The sequence below is a fragment of the Saccostrea echinata genome, unplaced genomic scaffold (assembly GCF_033153115.1).
Source record: "Saccostrea echinata isolate AGI-Se365-2 ecotype Australia unplaced genomic scaffold, CSIRO_AGI_Sech_v1 ptg000008l, whole genome shotgun sequence".
Taxonomy (NCBI): Eukaryota; Metazoa; Mollusca; class Bivalvia; order Ostreida; family Ostreidae; genus Saccostrea; species Saccostrea echinata.
Genome location: NW_026889757.1, coordinates 11,226,674 through 11,244,251, shown reverse-complemented (window position 1 = coordinate 11,244,251; position 17,578 = coordinate 11,226,674). Strand labels below are relative to the sequence as shown.

The window sequence follows — 17,578 nt, the reverse complement described above, 5'->3', positions numbered from 1 at the left end:
AATTTCAACCAAGCTTGTGCCAAAGTACCTTAGAGTGCAGGGGATTCAAATTTGTTCATATTATAAAGAATAAGAGCCTCTGAAAAGGGGAAAGAATTAAGGAAAGGCAAATTATAGGGTAGCTATAGGTGTCAAGAAATCTTAATTCTTCTCAAGAACCACTGGGCCAAAAAAAAAAAAAATTAATGAAACTCCTGATGTAGTGTACTTGTAGATTCAAGTTTGCTCAAATCATGGCCCCATGGGTAGGTTGGGACCCCAAAAAGGGATCAAAGTGTAGATATGTAAAGTTAGCTACTAGTAACTGGCTACTAGTAGCTGGCTATGACAAGTGGGTAAAGTTGGCTACTAGTAACTGGCTACTAGTATGCTACTAGTAACTGGCTACTAGTAGCTAGTTACGACAAGTTGGTAAAGTTAGCTACTAGTAATTGGCTACGATAAGTGGGTAAAGTTAGCTACTAGTAACTGGCTACTAGTACATGTATCTGACTTAAAATGTGAATGAAGCTAGCTATTATTAACTGGCTACGACATGTGAGTAAAGCTAGCTACTAGTAACTGGCTACTAGTAGCTGGCTACGACAAGTGGGTAAAGTTGGCTACTAGTAACTGGCTACTAGTATGCTACTAGTAACTGGCTACTAGTAGCTAGTTACGACAAGTTGGTAAAGTTAGCTACTAGTAATTGGCTACGATAAGTGGGTAAAGTTAGCTACTAGTAACTGGCTACTAGTACATGTATCTGACTTAAAATGTGAATGAAGCTAGCTATTATTAACTGGCTACGACATGTGAGTAAAGCTAGCTACTAGTAACTGGCTTGCAATGTGAGTAAAGGTACGTAGCTTCTAGTAACTGGCTTAAAATTACAAATATTAATTTGAAGAAAATGAAAGTAATGTATTGAATGCATTTAAAAAAAAATTTTTTCGCTAGTCAAATAATCTTATATTAAAATATGCTACTTTTAATCTCTACTTGCAGTTTAATACTATCATTGCGTATGCATTTTGCATTAGTCATATCTTAGAAAAACTGTTAGTGTGCCGTTTCTTTTATAAATTTCGAAGACATCTATTCCGTCCGATGATCTGGCACTGAAGTCACGAAGATATCTGTAGTGATATACTCAGCTACTCGTACTTTTTATGTAATATAATGCAAGTTTGGGATACAAATGTTGATATCATTGAAGTAACAGGATTCTTATTTAGCTAATATCTAATATCTTATATTGTTGATATAAACTTCCTGTTTGGTTCTCCACATGATCTTGCACTGAAGTTGCCAAGATATCTGTAGTGATATCTTCAGCTACTAGTGCGTTTTGTGAAATGTGAAGTTACTTCAATGATGTTAATATTTGTATCGCAAACTTTACGTATGTCTCACAAAAATTCTCTAGCAGCTGAAGAGATATTAAAAGATAAATATAAATCATTAGTAATATGTCATGTTGAGAACTTTGAAGAATTTTTTTATCAGCTGTATCAGTATATATATCTGCTGTCTAAATATCTACCTGCTTGGGGGATGTTAACTTTATGTACAAATTTACTCTGCAAAGCACATTTATGTATATTATGAAACTGTACTAAACAAATTTACGTTTTTAAATCCATTGTATTTATTGACTATGTTATACTAAATTTTATATGTTTTGATCAGAATATAATTTTATTTTGATCAATAAACTTTTTAAACAACTTGTGACAAAATAATTAAAGTTTGTGAAATCAAAAAAAGAAGTAGAAGGCTGTTCTGACGGAAGTTAGGTCTTTGTAATATATAAAAGAAATTGAACACTTACGATTTTTCTAAGATATGACTAACTGAAAATGCATACGCAACAATAGTATTAAACTGCAAGTATAGATCAAAAGTAGCATATTTTAATATAAGATATTTTGACTAGCGAAACAAAATTACAAGATTCTTATTTATTTTTTTTTAAAGGCATTCAATACATTATTTTTTTTCCTTTAAATTAATATTTGTAATGTAACCAGATACTAGAACTACATTTAAATTCAGTTTCTAGTAGCCAGCTACTAGAAGCTAGCTTTATTGACATGTTTTAGCCAGTTACTAGTAGCTAGCTTTACCCACTTGTCGTAGCTAGTTACTAGTAGCTAGCTTTATTCTCATTTTAAGTCAGTTACTAGTAGCCGGTTACTAGTAGCTAACTTTACCGACTTGTCGTAGCCAGTTACTAGTAGCTAACTTTACATATCTTCAAAGTGTATAGGAAATTTCTTTAAAATTCTTCTTCTCAAGTACAGCAGCTAGGACAATGATTGTGATATGCAAGCATCCCTGGGTAGTGTACTTTCTGCACTTTCAAGTTTGTTCAAATCAGGTGGGGGTAGGGTGGGGCCCCGAGAGGATCAAAGTTTTAATAGGAATAAATAGGAAAGTTTAATAGTTTAAAAATCTTTTTCTCAAGATCAACAGGACCATGATTATTAGTGATATTAATATGCAAGCATCCCCTGCAGGTAGTGCAGATTCAGGTTTGCTCTTAATATCAGGTTTTGGGGGGAAAATAAGGAGATAATAGTTTGTTTTTGGTAAGAGATATGTACATTTAATTTAAAACTAGTTTGGAAAGTAATTTTCCTGACACTGTATCTAGTGCAATAAATATTTAATTACTCTGGGAACCTTGTGTTTCTTATCAAAGATTAAATCCTACTGAGGTGTGAGAAAAAAGGGTAATGTCAGTTTGTTGTGATAATTGGATGCAACACATAAAGTTTTATTGATTTTGTCACAAAGATGATCTTAAATCAACAGCACTGTGTGTTGGTATAAACATGTTTAAACACCATAAAAGGTTGTTGATTAAATTTTAAACAAAAACATATTCATTAATGGATGTAGGATGGGTCAGATGTTGGATATATGATATGTAATGATTGATCTATTACCGAATTATGATGTAATTTGCTCCTGTGATTTAAAAATGTATGGACCTTTTGGGACCTTGTCTAATCAAAAAAGTATTAATTGACAAGTATTCATATACCATGTGTACATGCATATGTAGATTTTATTTAAAGATCTTGAGAACTAATAAAATTGTACAACTAACTTGGCACTTTTATGTGATCAAGTGTCTAATTTATATCCATTTTATTAGATGATTAAAAAGACAACTTCGATTTTGATTTTGGCTGTCAATGCAAACAATTCCACAAATGTGTATTGCATGACCATAAATAGTAAAGTTTCTGGCATGCCTCGATCTGTCTGTACATTTTCAAGTATGAATTTTTTTTTTTCGAAGTGTTACTTGGGTTTTAATAAGATCCAATGTGTAATAACATAAATCTGTTACCTACTGATAATTTTTCAAGATATTCTTAATTTAAGATTATAGTGCCATCAGATGCTCGTAGACAAAAAATCAGCATGCATTACCAGGGGTTTTGAAAAGATATCAGTTGATGAAAATTCATGTATATTAATTCAGAGAAAAATACACAAAAATTACTAAACATATATTCTAGGTGTTTTGTTTATCCAAACTTGTTTTAGAAGAGGTGTACAACAGCATATATATATAGACATAAAAATGTAGCACACAGTTCCTTCAAGTATTGGAACTCTTCAACTCCAGGGGAAAAGACAATAAAGTTCAAACTATGTTGCGTATGTCCTTAAGTAAAAAAAAAATCTATAATGTGTTATAAAAATATTTCATCTTGCTGTTCCTAATTTTCATTTGATATAAAGGAAGAAGTCTGCACAGATTTTTAATTTTCACTACCCTATATATGTAAGTCCAGAGGAACTGAAATGAGGATATAATAATATTGAGCTATATACACATAAATTTCGGCATTTTTGTATTTGTTTTCTAGCTACAAACTCCTTTGAGGGACTGTGGAGTGACAGTCCAGGTGTGATAGACCATTACTTCCTGTCGACGGGGTCTGACTCGGGGAGGCAGTGTAGTGGGGGGTGTAACTGTGACGAGACGAAGCGAATCGTGACAGGATGTAGTGGTCCCACAGTGTAAGTTCTGATGTTGCAAACAAATTAAGTGCTATACACTGTTTAGTAATCCAATATTTATTTCTTTAACTTGTTTAAAATTGTCATTGAGAATTCTACTAAACAAAAAATGTAGCATGTATTTAAGGAATCACTGTCTAGTTAGTAGAGTATGCCAGGGCATCAACGATAGTTGGAAACGTGGGATAATTTGCATAACGGGCGAAGCCCGTTATGCATTAATTATCCCACGTTTCCAACTATCGTTGATGTCCCTGGCATACTCTACTAACTAGACAGTGATTCCTTATATTTCCATTTCATTGTGAAATAAAATTGTAAATTTAGATTTTAAAAAATGTAGACTAATAGATTTAAATTACACGAGGCCTCACATGTCAATATCAATAGTCCCTGCCCACTGACGTCAAACACAAAGACAGCCACACGAGAATTACATGCATATTAGGCCTCCTTAGAGTCAGAAACAAAGACAGCCGCACGAGAATTACATGCATATTAGGCCTTCTTAGCTCCTGACCTTTCGCTTGGCGAAATTTGCATTCCGGTAGAAATCAACTCTCCTAACTTTCAAAGAGTTATCACAGAGAAAACAAATAGAAATATAAATATTAATTAATCAACAATGTATGCAAGTACATAGGGACAAGATGCACCAGCAAGTATATACTATGAATCACTTTTTATTCGTGAGAACATTAATTTTTAGCATAATTACAATGAGACCTGGTTGTGAAAATTTTCATTCTCATATATTTGCATTAAAAAGATTATATAGACAATAATCAAAAGTTGTGAAAATTTTGTCTCGCTTATAAATACCAAATAACTCTCTCATGAAAAGAAGGTTTTGCCAAAATTTGGTGATCTACAACAATCAAGGACATTTGCAGAATGTGTAGACATCTCTTGCACATTAGAAATTGTTGGTCTACTGTAACTCAAAGATTTATTCATGCTACTTGTATGGAGATTAATAAATTTCAATCATGTTTTGAACATATACCAGATAGGTATTAGATAAACACATTTGGAACTCAGATTTGATTATAATTAACTTTGTTAATACAGAATGTGTTTATTTTTTCAGTGTTATAAAGGGGTACACCTTTGATAACCTGACTGTGAATTCATTCACTTCATCTGTAACAAAAATGTGAGTATCAATGAACAGTAACAGAAGTTCAAGTCTCATTTGTCAGAGTCGCACAAATTCCTGCATTAGTGCAGAGGGTTCTGCAAATAAACAGTATCTACTGAGTTTTGTAGTACGACGTATTTTGAAATATTGATGCTTCACAGAACTGATGAACATTTAGTTAAGAGATGCTTACATAATACAAATATTTATTTGATTACATACAAATGAAAGCTGGAATATTTTTGTAGATAAATTGGTTCCACCTTTGTATGTCACTTGGCTTTGAAGTGATTATATCATTATATAAACATTAAATTTTGCTCTCATTTTAGAACCATCATAAATGCCATGTCTTTCAAGTACTTTGACAATGCCACATTTGTTCATCTGACCAATCTGCAAGAATTGTAAGAGATATAGATTATTGCATTAATACAGCTTATTACTATATATATTTAATTTCCTAAACCATATGTTTATACATGTAACTGTTGCAAGTTTTATGAAACAGAACATTGGAAACTGTTAAAAAAAGTTCACCAGCCAAAAGATTAGAAACTTTTAATTCAATAATTTGCCAGTACTCCCAGAAGATCATTAACTGTATAGTAGTATACTGAAACAAGCACGATTCTATTGCTGTTTGTAGGACCATCTATAAAACCAGTCTAGTGCAGTTCCCAGATATTTCTACAACCAGCATGCAAAGAATGTATGTATAATTTTATTAGGAGAAAGTAAATTCATGCAAGTATAATAAAAGAAAATATGCTTCTTTTAAATAGAAACCAAAGTTATCTCCCTTAAAATGTGTTTTTTTTTTTGGTAATTATGATATCTAAGTCATAATGCATGATAAAAGAAAGATAAACAAAAACTGTCTGTTCAAACCTGACATGCACTTTTTTGTGCCCTTGGTGGTTTTCCTATAACAATTGTTATAGTCTCAGTTTTATTTTCTGTTATTGTTTTTTTTTTTTGACAGGATGCTCTGTGATAACAAGATCAAGTTTTTCCCTCACAACCACACCAATCCAACGTGGCCATCAAGTTTAACTATGATGTATGCAGAATGAAATCTTTCATACCATCTACAATAAAGTTTAGGGGTTATATGGGTCACCATGTTTGGCTGTCTTTCTGTCCTGATGACAAAATATTTTTTTGCATATATTTTCTTCAAAGCTATTGCATATGTTTGTTTCAAAGTTTGTAGAAATAGATCTATTTGAAATATGCAATTGCATATTTCGGATCAATTGATTTGGTATGGTATTTTCAGGTCAATTGATTTGTCAAAATTTTAAAGAAGTAGGAATATTAAAGAAGAGTAAATTCTTGTCCGCATACATGTATCTGAAACCAAAAAAAAAATCTGGAAATTCTTACTTGATACAAAAATAAGGTTGTTACCAGAGGTGTGACTTAAATTGACCTTAGGCCAAAGTTTTTTTTTCAATTGGTTTACGATTCCGCCGACCCTAATTTTCACCAATCATGAAAATAAAAATAATGTCTTTTTCCGAAATATTTTTCCGGATTTTTCTCAGCTGAACTGGTGGGTTTTAAACTTTAGAATGCATCTTAGTCAAATAAGCGCTTATAAATATATGAGCCCTTTACAAACATTTAGGTGACCGTAAATAAACACATGTGCAAACCAAAAATGGCGGTTCTGTCATGTAACAAGGTAATTCCTCACTGAAAGCAATGACACACACTTAAAGGACTTTTTCTGCATGGAAAAGTGAATAAAATCTTGGATGCATGATCCCTTTCTCTAATTGCGATGTCTCAATTGGCTAAATTCATACTGTAATATTGGAGAGTGTATGCCCAACCCTGATCGACCTAGCAGACACGGATACACCTATAGATAACAGGGATTTATCAGTGCCTTCTCATGGGCCGAAATTCGGCCTCATTCCCAATTGAAAATGAGTTCAGTTTTTTCCAATTTGGCAGTATTTTTTTCCCAATTGGTGAACAATGCTTTTATTTTTAATTATCTTTGGAAAAAAGTAAAATTGTCAGATTGTCTGTAATTTTCATCTATTTGACTCATTTAGCAAAGCTACAGTCATAACACATGTTTAAAAACACTGAAAAAACATCGCCAACTTTTAATCCGAATTTCCTCCGTTTTTCTAAAAATGATGATATTGTGTAATTATATAGATTTATTAAGTTATTTCCACCTACTCTATTGATCTGCAGGTGAAGAGGACTTTTAGAAAATGTGTACTTAGTATAATTTTTGCAGGAGGTTTATAATCTCCAGAAACAGATACTATAATGACTTAAATTGAAATCTCATACACACATGTACATGTACTACCCTAATTTGTAAAAATACTTTATACTCATTGAAGTCCATTTTACCTTTATTAGTCTATTATTCATAATTGATCTTGTATCATTGTATGATGAAGATGGATCATATTTAATTGTCGTTTGGTTGCCCAAATTAGAGTTCATGCTGAAATGTTAAATGAATTACCCCTGAATACATGATTTAAGCAACATTTTAAAAAATTTTCCAATTTCATCAAATAGCCGATAATTTTTTCCCAATTCCCCAAAAATGGTGTTTCCCAAAATCATAGGCTGATAAATCCATGGATAATAGTGAAGCCAATTTAGTGTTGAGAGATACATCTTAGTTGAAGTAAAGCTGACTGGTATTTCACTGGATAAATTCAAATGTGTATAAAACATTTTGTTAATTTATAGAAGTAATTTTAATATACAAATCTTTGCAAATTTGATACTCAATTGAGATCAGAGCCCTCTGAATTACTATAAAGTAAATAATGAGCATTGCCTACTGTGCAGGTACATGACAAAATTTAAAGAAGGACTTGATTGAGAAATTATTGGAACATTAAATTTGATAGCTGCATTATCAAATTATTATAACTTTTATTTCAACGTTAATTACTTTCAATATTGTTAAACAATTAAATTGTATTTTTCTTCAATCTAAATTTAACTTAAATTTGGATCCTTATTTTTAGTTTGTGGGGATACTGAGGTTTATAACACATCACATATCACTGAAGAGCACAAAAAGAATTTGAACATCATGAACCAAGCACTGATTGATAAACAAAAATCAGAACTAAATGAAAATGACATTCAGTCTAAAGTTAGAAATGAATTAAAATTAAATAAAAAGAGTTATGTGATCTAGACAATAAAACTTAAAAGTACTATTGACGTGTATTATTTTCAATAAAATAAACATTGCTGGTATTTTAAAATGAAATTGTTGAATCCTAAATTATTTTTATTTTTATTTTTCGACCACCCAATGCATTTTTTGGAGACAGAAAATCGTAAACCAAAAAAAATAAAAACTTTGGCCTTATACAAAGGTTATTTGGAAGAGAGTAGGGACACAGGGTACAAAAGTATTGAATTATTGTTTGTTCTACCCACAACTTTGAAATGGAGAAATTTTAAATGCTTACACTTGCAACAAAGGTTGCTTGTGACTTAAGGTTACATCTTAACCTTAACCCAGGGTAATATGGACAAGGTCATAAGCTTAGAAGTGTATAATAGTCTTTTTCTAAATTTGGATAGTTTTCTGTTTCTCTATGTTTACATTTGTTGGGTTTTTTTTCACTGAATCAGATATAGGTTTATCTATTATGTTTCAGTTAGAAACTATTTTATGGCATTTTGTTATACATTTCAAATTATATCTACAGAACGCTCATCAAAAATGACATTGAATGGGTTCCAGACAATCTGTTTTCTGGAAGTAATTTGGAATACATGTAAGTTGCTGCCAATGGAGAAAAGTTAAGAAAACATTTTTTGAAATCCTGTATAATATCAATGAAATATGTTTTCAAATAGTTGTAATTTCTATTTTTTTCATTACAGTGGTCTTAGCAGAAATAGCATTCGATATTTTCCTGGAAAAGCCCTCCAAAATGCAAACAAAGTACAGTTTCTGTAAGTTTCAATTTTACCTGAAGCTTTGTACCAAAAAGTTTGATAGGTCTCAAGTCCTCCCATTCATAAATAAACAGCTTACTGTGAAGAAGTTACAGTTCAATAACTTGATTAGAGTTGCTTTAAAAAAAAAATACATGGAATCTTTGTGTATTTTTAGGAGTGTAGATGATAACCAGATTCAAACAGTATCCAAAGCCCACCTGGCATATTTGGTCAACTCTGATTTAAAACACCTGTAAGTTGTTTTTTTCCATATTGTCATTAAAAATACAATATTTACATTTGCTATGTTTTTCTACTAAGCCAACTGTAAAATTGATTTGAATGCCATTTTCATGTATACTCATGCGTAGAAATATGCATGGAGAAACTAAGGTGATGTCACAAAGAGCTACAGCTAGAGACGTACGTTAATAAATAATGTAAGGTATAGGGCAGCAAATGATTCAAAAACTGAATATATTTTTGGTGCTTTTAAACATATAAAATGTAGATATAAGGAATGTTTTTAGTTTAGTGTGAATTATTGGTGTGTAAATCACACAGACTTGCACTTAGGCATATTTCTCAAGAAGTGCTTCATGAAATATGCCTATGTGACAAGTCTGTGTGATTTACACACCAATAATTCACACAAAACTTAAAAACATTCCTTAATTGTACAACTTGCATATTATTTTCTTGCATTCTTTTAGCCCACTTTAAGATTTATTTGTTGCCAAAATTTATTTCTAATATAATTATGTATTAATGCAAGGGTTTACAAATTTTTTTGCAGAAATCTTAGTAACAACCAGATCAATTACATACAACCAGGGTCTTTCTCTCAGTTACAGAAACTGCTCATTCTGTGAGTATCATGTAATTGGACTGTCCTTACAATAATATATTCAGTAGCAAAAAGTATTGATAGCTAAAGTGATCAATTTTGGGAAACTTGCTTAAATTCAGAAATTAATGTTTTCCCCTCGCTTTTTATTGTTAGAGAGTTGCATGATAATGACTTGGCCACGGTGGCAGAAGGTGTATTTGGAAACATACCTAATTTGTTGCACTTGTAAGTACAAAGTATCACCCCTTTACAATCGCAAAAATGAAATGGAAATGGAAAACAAAAGGCATAAAATCTTGTACAATATCCAGTTTGTTTTACTCTTGACAGGGATTTAGTGAGAAACAACCTACAGATCTTAAAGAGTAAATACTTCACAAACATGCCCACTCTTAGGACACTGAGACTTCACTCCCAGAAAACGAAGATGACCAACATCTACTTTGATGCCTTTGAGAACATCAACGACAACCTGACCAATCTGTATGTGTTACTTCTTACAAATGTCCTAATTCTGTTCCTTGTTTAGTTAGCTGGACTACAGAATTTAAATTTTTGTACTACTGTGTGTCATTTGATAAAAAATGTTGCTCACTTCAGTGTGTCAAAGCAGTGAACATCTTTTAGCTCACTGACTCTTTTAAGTGTTGCTTTTTTTTTTTTAAATATTGTACATGTCTACTTCCCAGCTAAAAAGAAACACCATATTTGTCTTATATTGCACCCATCTGTCTGTCAAATTGATCTATATTAGTAAAGCATGTTCTAACAAAACTAATGATGATTCTTACTTGGGCTGGTCATTTTCAAGACCAAAGGGAATTTAAAAATAGTCCTGTAAAGAGCTTAAAATATTGATGTAATGGTCAAATAGAATAAAGTCCATTTGCATCTTCGGATACACATGGGTGATCTTGTCTTTAAGACAAGATCAGCTTTTAAAGACGAGATCAGCTGTGGGTATCTGATGGTTCATTTGTAATTTTTTGGCATATGAAGTAAGAAGGATTCTAAAAATGTACTAATTCAATGCTATCTAGTGTTTTACACATGACTTTTGCTAGTGTCCTGCTAGGATAGCTAGACTGCTCCTGAAGGAATACAGATTTGGTTTTGTTTTATTATTGTAGGTGGGTCAGTGACAATGCCTTAACAAGTTTTCCTCACCAAGTTTTGTCTGAGCAAACTTACACCTCTCTGAAGGAAGTGTAAGTATTAAATTGTAACCAACAATTAAGATATCTGTTGATTGATATTTTATGTAGTGTGCACATAAAAAAAAAATAATCATATATTTGAACTAGTGATATTCTGCTCATTTAAAAAGCAATGATTGAGAAGCAGTTGATCTATATTTGTGATTTTAAACGTGCAACAAACAGTATTTGAAATGTTCGATAATTTTTTTGTTTTCATCTTTAAGAGAAAAAGTTCAAGAAAAAAAAAGAATGCTAAATGTCAGATGTGTTTGAGTTTTGAATTTCCTTCCAGGTATGCAGACACTAACCAAATCACCAACCCTATAGAGTACACCCTAGATGCATTTAGTCTGAGCATGACCTCAACCTTTAATGCCAAGTCAGGAGCCTTCAAAGTATGGACCAAATCGCCAAATATTGAGAAACTGTAAGTTGTTTATCAGGTAAAGCTTGAATGAAAGGGCACATTTAGAGAAGCAAAAAATTAGGCCATAAAAAATTATTTAATAGTTTCTCAGGCCAAAAATTTCAAAATTCAATGCGGCAGGCAGGTTTTTTTTTTTTTTTTTTTTTTTTTTAAAGCAGGTATCTTTTTTTTCATGTCAGTCTTTCAACAAAATGATATTAACTGATCCTCACTTTTTTGTTCTATTAATATACTAATTATAATGTACTCAACTTTAAATTATGCTATTCTAGACTAAACATTTCTTTAAAAGTTAATTTATAAAGGACTGTATAGACTAGAAGAATATTGTTTATCTAATAAAAACGTCTATCTATTATTGTTATGAAAAGGGAAATAACTCAATTTTCTTTTTTTCAACTTGGAAAAATAGAAAATTGAGTTATTTCCCTTTCCAAAATGTCAATAAAATTGATCAATGCGGCCGTTTTTGACCTGATGCGGCCGTGCCTGAGAAACTATTTATTAATTTTTTTTGGCCTTAGTCTGACATTCAATCAGCTTCAGTTTGAATTAACTGGAGGGGCAGAGTTACATACATTCTTTGGTATTCTATGTGTAGCTGATAATATGTATCTGTGAAAAGATACTTATATAAAAAGATAGTGTTTTTTTTTTTTTGGCAAACCAATTTTTAGCTTTTAATTAGATCTCTTTTTCTAAAAAGTATTATCATTTATTTCTTGATAAAGTGCCAGTATCTTTTAGTGTGATATGATGCTCAATTTGTAAAAGGTTTTTCTTCTTTGGGTCTTGCCTTTTTGTCACCTACAGTGTTTTATTGTTATCTAAGAGAATAATATCCTTTCTAACTTCTACAAAATTCCTTTTCATAATTATTGTATGACATTTTTTTTATTTTGTCTTTACAGTGAGTTATCCGCTAACAAGATTGCTGAGGTGAAGTCGGACTACTTCTGTGTCCTGATTAGTCTGACCTATCTGTACCTGGACAGTAATCTCCTTACAGATGAGAAGTTCCCTAATGATGCGCTGGACTGTCTGTCCAAACTGTTTTACCTGTGTGTACAATTTTCTTATATTTTACCATTCAAGTGAAAGTACATGTATGTACAGTAAAACACGATTGAAAAAAATTGCCAGGGACTGAGGATTTTGCTTCGTTATAAGCATAATTCACTATAACCGTTAAGTTCACAATAAATTTTAAAGCCACGGGGAATGAAAATCACTTCGCTGTAAGCATCAATTCATTAGAAGCATGTTCGCTATAAGCATGTTTTACTGTATAGGATTTTAACTTTACCATTCAAGTGAAAGTACATGTTTATGTATAGGATTTTTACTACAAAGTGATGAATTGCCATGCAATCAATTTATACTCAGAACCAATTTTTATTTGCATGTGAGAAATATCCATGAGATGCAACTTTCTTTTACCTACAAATATTTCTCACTGCGGATTATTTGTTTAATTGTTTTCATAGAATATTCTTCAATTGCTAAAAATTATAGCTGCAGATGGTATTCAATCGGACAAATTGCGAGTAAATAGTTGGTTAGCAGTATTCAGTTATTTAACTTTTTTTTTTACAGGGAGCTATCATCTAATAGTTTTAAGTATGTCCCCCAGACTGTTAGAAGCTCTGCCAACTTGACCAGTCTCAGACAGCTGTATCTGGGATCCAATGACATCACTTTCCTGGAGGCGGACACCTTCACTAACGCCAACCTTACTGTTCTGTAAGCCATCTTCATGAAAGTGTTGAAAATAATTTTCTCATCATTGAGCAAGAATAAATTACTAGGCCAGCTATAAAACCAATTGTCATCCTGTTTGTGTAATTTATTCAGTACATGTAGATGTTTTTTTAAGCATAGAGCTGAATTAGCTATAAGCAATAGTAAACTGTCTTTCAAGTTACCATTCTCTTGCTTTAATGATTCCCATGAGAGCAAAATATTGTGTCATTAGTTTTATTATTGAAACTCGCTAAATACTTTTGTAATGTATTGAGATTGAAGATTTTATTACATTTTACAGAGGACTTCAGTATAATGGGATTCTTGCAGTGGAAGACAATACCTTTTGCAAAACTCTGAGATACATGTAAGACTAGTGTTTAATAATATTTTAGAGTTTGTCCATTCTAAGATTTACTGAGTATATATAAGGAATATTTATATCAAATTAATACAAAAATAACTATGCTTATTTTCAGATATCTTCATGGAAATGATTTTAGATTTACCCACAAGAACCCTTTTAAAGATATGTCAAATCTGGTTCATCTCCAATTAAACAACAATGAAATTGATTATATCCCAGATGATGCATTTGATGGATGTACCTCTTTAGCAACTTTGTAAGTTTCTCATTTCCTTCAGCACTATATATATAGGGATATTAATTATCTAGATTCAATCAAGGGTGTATTTCCTTTGGCCTCAGGGTGTTTGGAATACAACCTGTGGTAAATCCCCATACACCCTTGATTTGACCTGGATAACAAATTTATTTTCTATGTAACCAAATAAATTCTTTGTTGCAATCAGTCAAGTTCAAAATATGGATATAAGATTAACTACATGCTGCAATGCATCGTGACATAATTGTGATAGCTTGTGATAGAGAAACTGTGCACTGTGACGTTATGTTATTGGCCCCCAGCTAAAGCAGGGTGTATTTTTGACAGAGTTATGCAACTTGGACTTAGAAAAATTCCATTTATTGGGGGGGGGGGGGGTTTATAAGTGTTTCACAAACATCTCTTGTTTTTTATGTAATTTAACCTCAATATGTAGAATCATCAGATATCTGGAAGTTTTTTTGTAGGTTTCTTGAGTTTTGACTGTAATACATTTTACTTATTTCACTTTCATCTTTATATCTAACTTCAACTTTAAGTGTGACATTTTCCTTAATATCTATGAAAGATGTTCAATATTTAGTCATGTGGAAGTCACAAATACATGTATTTTGAAATCAAATACAAATGAACCATTATTTAAAAAAATGCATTTTCAGGAATGCTTTGTTTCTATTTTCTTTCTTCAGGTACCTGAACAACAACAAACTAGGATGGTTAAAGGTTACCATGTTTGAGGACAATGTACTTACAGATTTTAGAGCAGCGAGCAATGAAATTGCCTACATTGAGGATGGCACTTTCAAAAATTTTACAACTATGAACTATTTGTAAGTACATGTATACACTTGTGTATTTTGTACTGTAGTTGATTTTGAAATGTGCTAAATACAGACCATTGTCCAATTTTTATGCTACTCACTTTTTGACTAGAGTTTATGGAAGAATGAGAATGATAAAATAAGATACAATCACAGCTGAATTTCGATATGTTGATTACCATGGATATGTTGAAATTATTTGAAGGTTCAAGCTACTTATTCTTTAAGTATTTTACCCTCGATAGCTCAAATTTTTTAAGTTTTTCTCGGTCCCATTGAGTTTGAGATAGCGAGGTTTGACTGCAGTATGAAATGGTAACTACATAAAGGTTATTCTAGTTTAAAAAAAAAAAACTTCAATTTTCTTTTACCTACACGTAAGCGTTATTTATCAATTTTCATATAAGCATACAGATTGAAATACATTAAAACGAATTTAACTTTTGGATACATTTCCAAGCTGAGTTGCACTGGGGTGAGGAAAATCTGACAAGATTTTAATACCTCAGGATCCATTTTATAAGCCTTCTGGGTTACGATATTTGTTTTTCTCTATATTAAAGCTCATTATCAAGCTTTTAGCTCACCACACAGAGAGGCTCAAGTCTTTTCCAGGCAGCCTTTGTTGTGTGGCATCTTAACTTTTTGCATTTTTGACGTAATTTACAGGTACCTGGGTAATAATGAGCTGACGAAACTACCAACAGGGGGAGATTTCTCAGATAAAACAATCACACACCTCCAGCTCCAGAATAACCGAATCACGGAAATCAACACAGGAGTCTTCAATAATCTGAATGTGGCCTACCTGTATGTATACTTGATAAATGAATAGTGTAAACTGATAGGTATACTCCCCTAAATATACTCTATATAAATATATTTATGTAAATAAAACTAGTAGAAAGTTTAATTAGAATAAAAGGCTGATATTTTTGAGTATCACTAAGTATATTTGTCTATAAATCTTTGACAACTAGTGAACTATGATTTTTTTATTTTAATTTTCAGTTTTTACAGTAAAATGAATAAGACATTAATATTTTTTTATGAGGATCTTTGTATCTCTGCACGTTCTTACAGTTAAAACATTGTCTGAATCTTGATTGTATTTCGATCTTCGTACTAGATCAGTCAATCATGAACTTCAAGTAGCTGCAGAACTATAGCTCTCCGAAAAAAAAAAATTGATGGACTGGAGAGCTACAGTGCCAAAAAACTGTATATTTATTGTGTTCAAAAAGTTGCGCTCGGTTCTGGATTTATTTCTCAAAATTCTTACCTCAACTGCACAAAAGCTCGATTTCAAAAAATTCCTTAGACCTCTATCAACTACTACTGAACTACTCTTGTGGTTGACATCTTTACGAAGCGCGTTTGGCCGAATTGTCTAGCCACCCAAAATGGCAGTATTAATAGGCGAAATTTTGGATGGTCTCAATTTCAGGCCCAGAAGGGCTATTAACAACAGTTATAGGAAATGTTTTGATGTGGGAATAGTGAAAAAATGTGTTAGGAACACACGGTCAGTAATATACAGTTTTTTCTGTGGGTGGCACTGTAGCTCTCTGGTCCGTCATTTTTTTTTTTTCGGAGAGCTACAGTTCTGCAGCTAGAACTTCCAAGATGCTCCTCATTCCCCCTCCCCCCCCCCCCCAACCAACTGAAGAGATATTGTATTGAAATAGCCTTTTATTTTTAATAGGTCTCTTCAGAATAATGAGATTTCAGTCATTGGATCTGAGGGTTTTAAGGGAGTGAGTGTTTCCCAATCTCTGTCCATGACAGGAAATGTCCTGAAGAAGCTGGAGTCTCGAGCCTTTGTGGATGTAAACATTGATCAGCTGTGAGTATACCAAACAAATACCTGCATGTATCTGGAGATAATAGAGAAATAATCGTAATAGATTCATAGGTGAAACAGGATATATGAAAACTGGTAAACAGTCAGCTTTTTTTTCCTTTTATAACTGGTACCAATAAACGGTACCATTCCCAGTGCCAAAAATATTAAACGTTAATTTTTCCCAATATCAAGACTAAAAATTCTCCATTTAACTACCAAGCAACAGACTACGATGACATTGTGTTTCTTTTTACATGAAACGTTGCACAAGTTAACTAATTGTTTCACTTCCACTTAAATCGAAAGTAGAGATAAGTCGTAATATGGTGGGACCTGTGGTGTAGACAGCTTAGTGTCATACATTTTGACAAATTGAAAGCATGAAAATGCGGAAACAAGGGACATTGATATGAAAAACAATAAATACTTGTTGTTTTTTCTTTAAAACACAGAGTAATAAGTAATTAGGTTGGAATAAATGGAAAAAACGTTCCATTTGTTTAATGACAGAAAATTCTTCTTTGTTCTACTTCGATGCTATTTTTCCCAATTGAACCGGTACCGGACCCTTTCCCAATGGGTAGAAAAAAATCGCTGACAGTTCCTGGTTTTAGCCAGACTATATGTTCTGACTTTTATCTTATCAGGAGCCTCAGTGGGATGCAGTTGACCTACCTCCTAAAGGATTCTTTTGTGAATGTTCAAGCCAGAGACATCTTTCTTCAGAACAATCAAATCGATTACATTGAAGAAGGGACCTTTGACACCATCTCTATCAGTGATGATCTGTGAGTTTTTGAAATTCATGTTCTCGTAAATATTATGTTAAAGTGGTTGATTGATTGTTTCAAGATATAAGGAGGTTTATTCCAAAGAATGAAAAAAGTCTATCAGAATCTTTGAGAAGAAAATAAATCAAATGCTAGAAGACAAAGGAAATTGAATTTCAGC

The 17,578-nt window shown here is 32.2% G+C and overlaps 1 protein-coding gene across 1 annotated transcript in view; it reads left to right on the top strand.

The window, feature by feature from the left end:
* The window catches only part of LOC133181081 (uncharacterized), a 54,808-nt gene that overhangs the window by 13,799 nt on the left and 23,431 nt on the right, over positions 1 to 17,578 (top strand). The window contains exons 3-23 of the mRNA XM_061315624.1: positions 3,870 to 4,023; positions 5,114 to 5,179; positions 5,497 to 5,571; positions 5,814 to 5,876; positions 6,150 to 6,227; positions 8,881 to 8,949; positions 9,059 to 9,130; positions 9,291 to 9,368; positions 9,912 to 9,983; positions 10,119 to 10,190; positions 10,296 to 10,448; positions 11,096 to 11,173; positions 11,457 to 11,591; positions 12,503 to 12,652; positions 13,188 to 13,334; positions 13,636 to 13,701; positions 13,814 to 13,957; positions 14,650 to 14,790; positions 15,451 to 15,591; positions 16,487 to 16,627; positions 17,275 to 17,415. Coding sequence (XP_061171608.1) covers positions 3,870 to 4,023; positions 5,114 to 5,179; positions 5,497 to 5,571; positions 5,814 to 5,876; positions 6,150 to 6,227; positions 8,881 to 8,949; positions 9,059 to 9,130; positions 9,291 to 9,368; positions 9,912 to 9,983; positions 10,119 to 10,190; positions 10,296 to 10,448; positions 11,096 to 11,173; positions 11,457 to 11,591; positions 12,503 to 12,652; positions 13,188 to 13,334; positions 13,636 to 13,701; positions 13,814 to 13,957; positions 14,650 to 14,790; positions 15,451 to 15,591; positions 16,487 to 16,627; positions 17,275 to 17,415 — 2,236 coding nt within the window. The remainder of the gene's footprint in view (positions 1 to 3,869; positions 4,024 to 5,113; positions 5,180 to 5,496; positions 5,572 to 5,813; positions 5,877 to 6,149; positions 6,228 to 8,880; positions 8,950 to 9,058; positions 9,131 to 9,290; positions 9,369 to 9,911; positions 9,984 to 10,118; positions 10,191 to 10,295; positions 10,449 to 11,095; positions 11,174 to 11,456; positions 11,592 to 12,502; positions 12,653 to 13,187; positions 13,335 to 13,635; positions 13,702 to 13,813; positions 13,958 to 14,649; positions 14,791 to 15,450; positions 15,592 to 16,486; positions 16,628 to 17,274; positions 17,416 to 17,578) is intronic.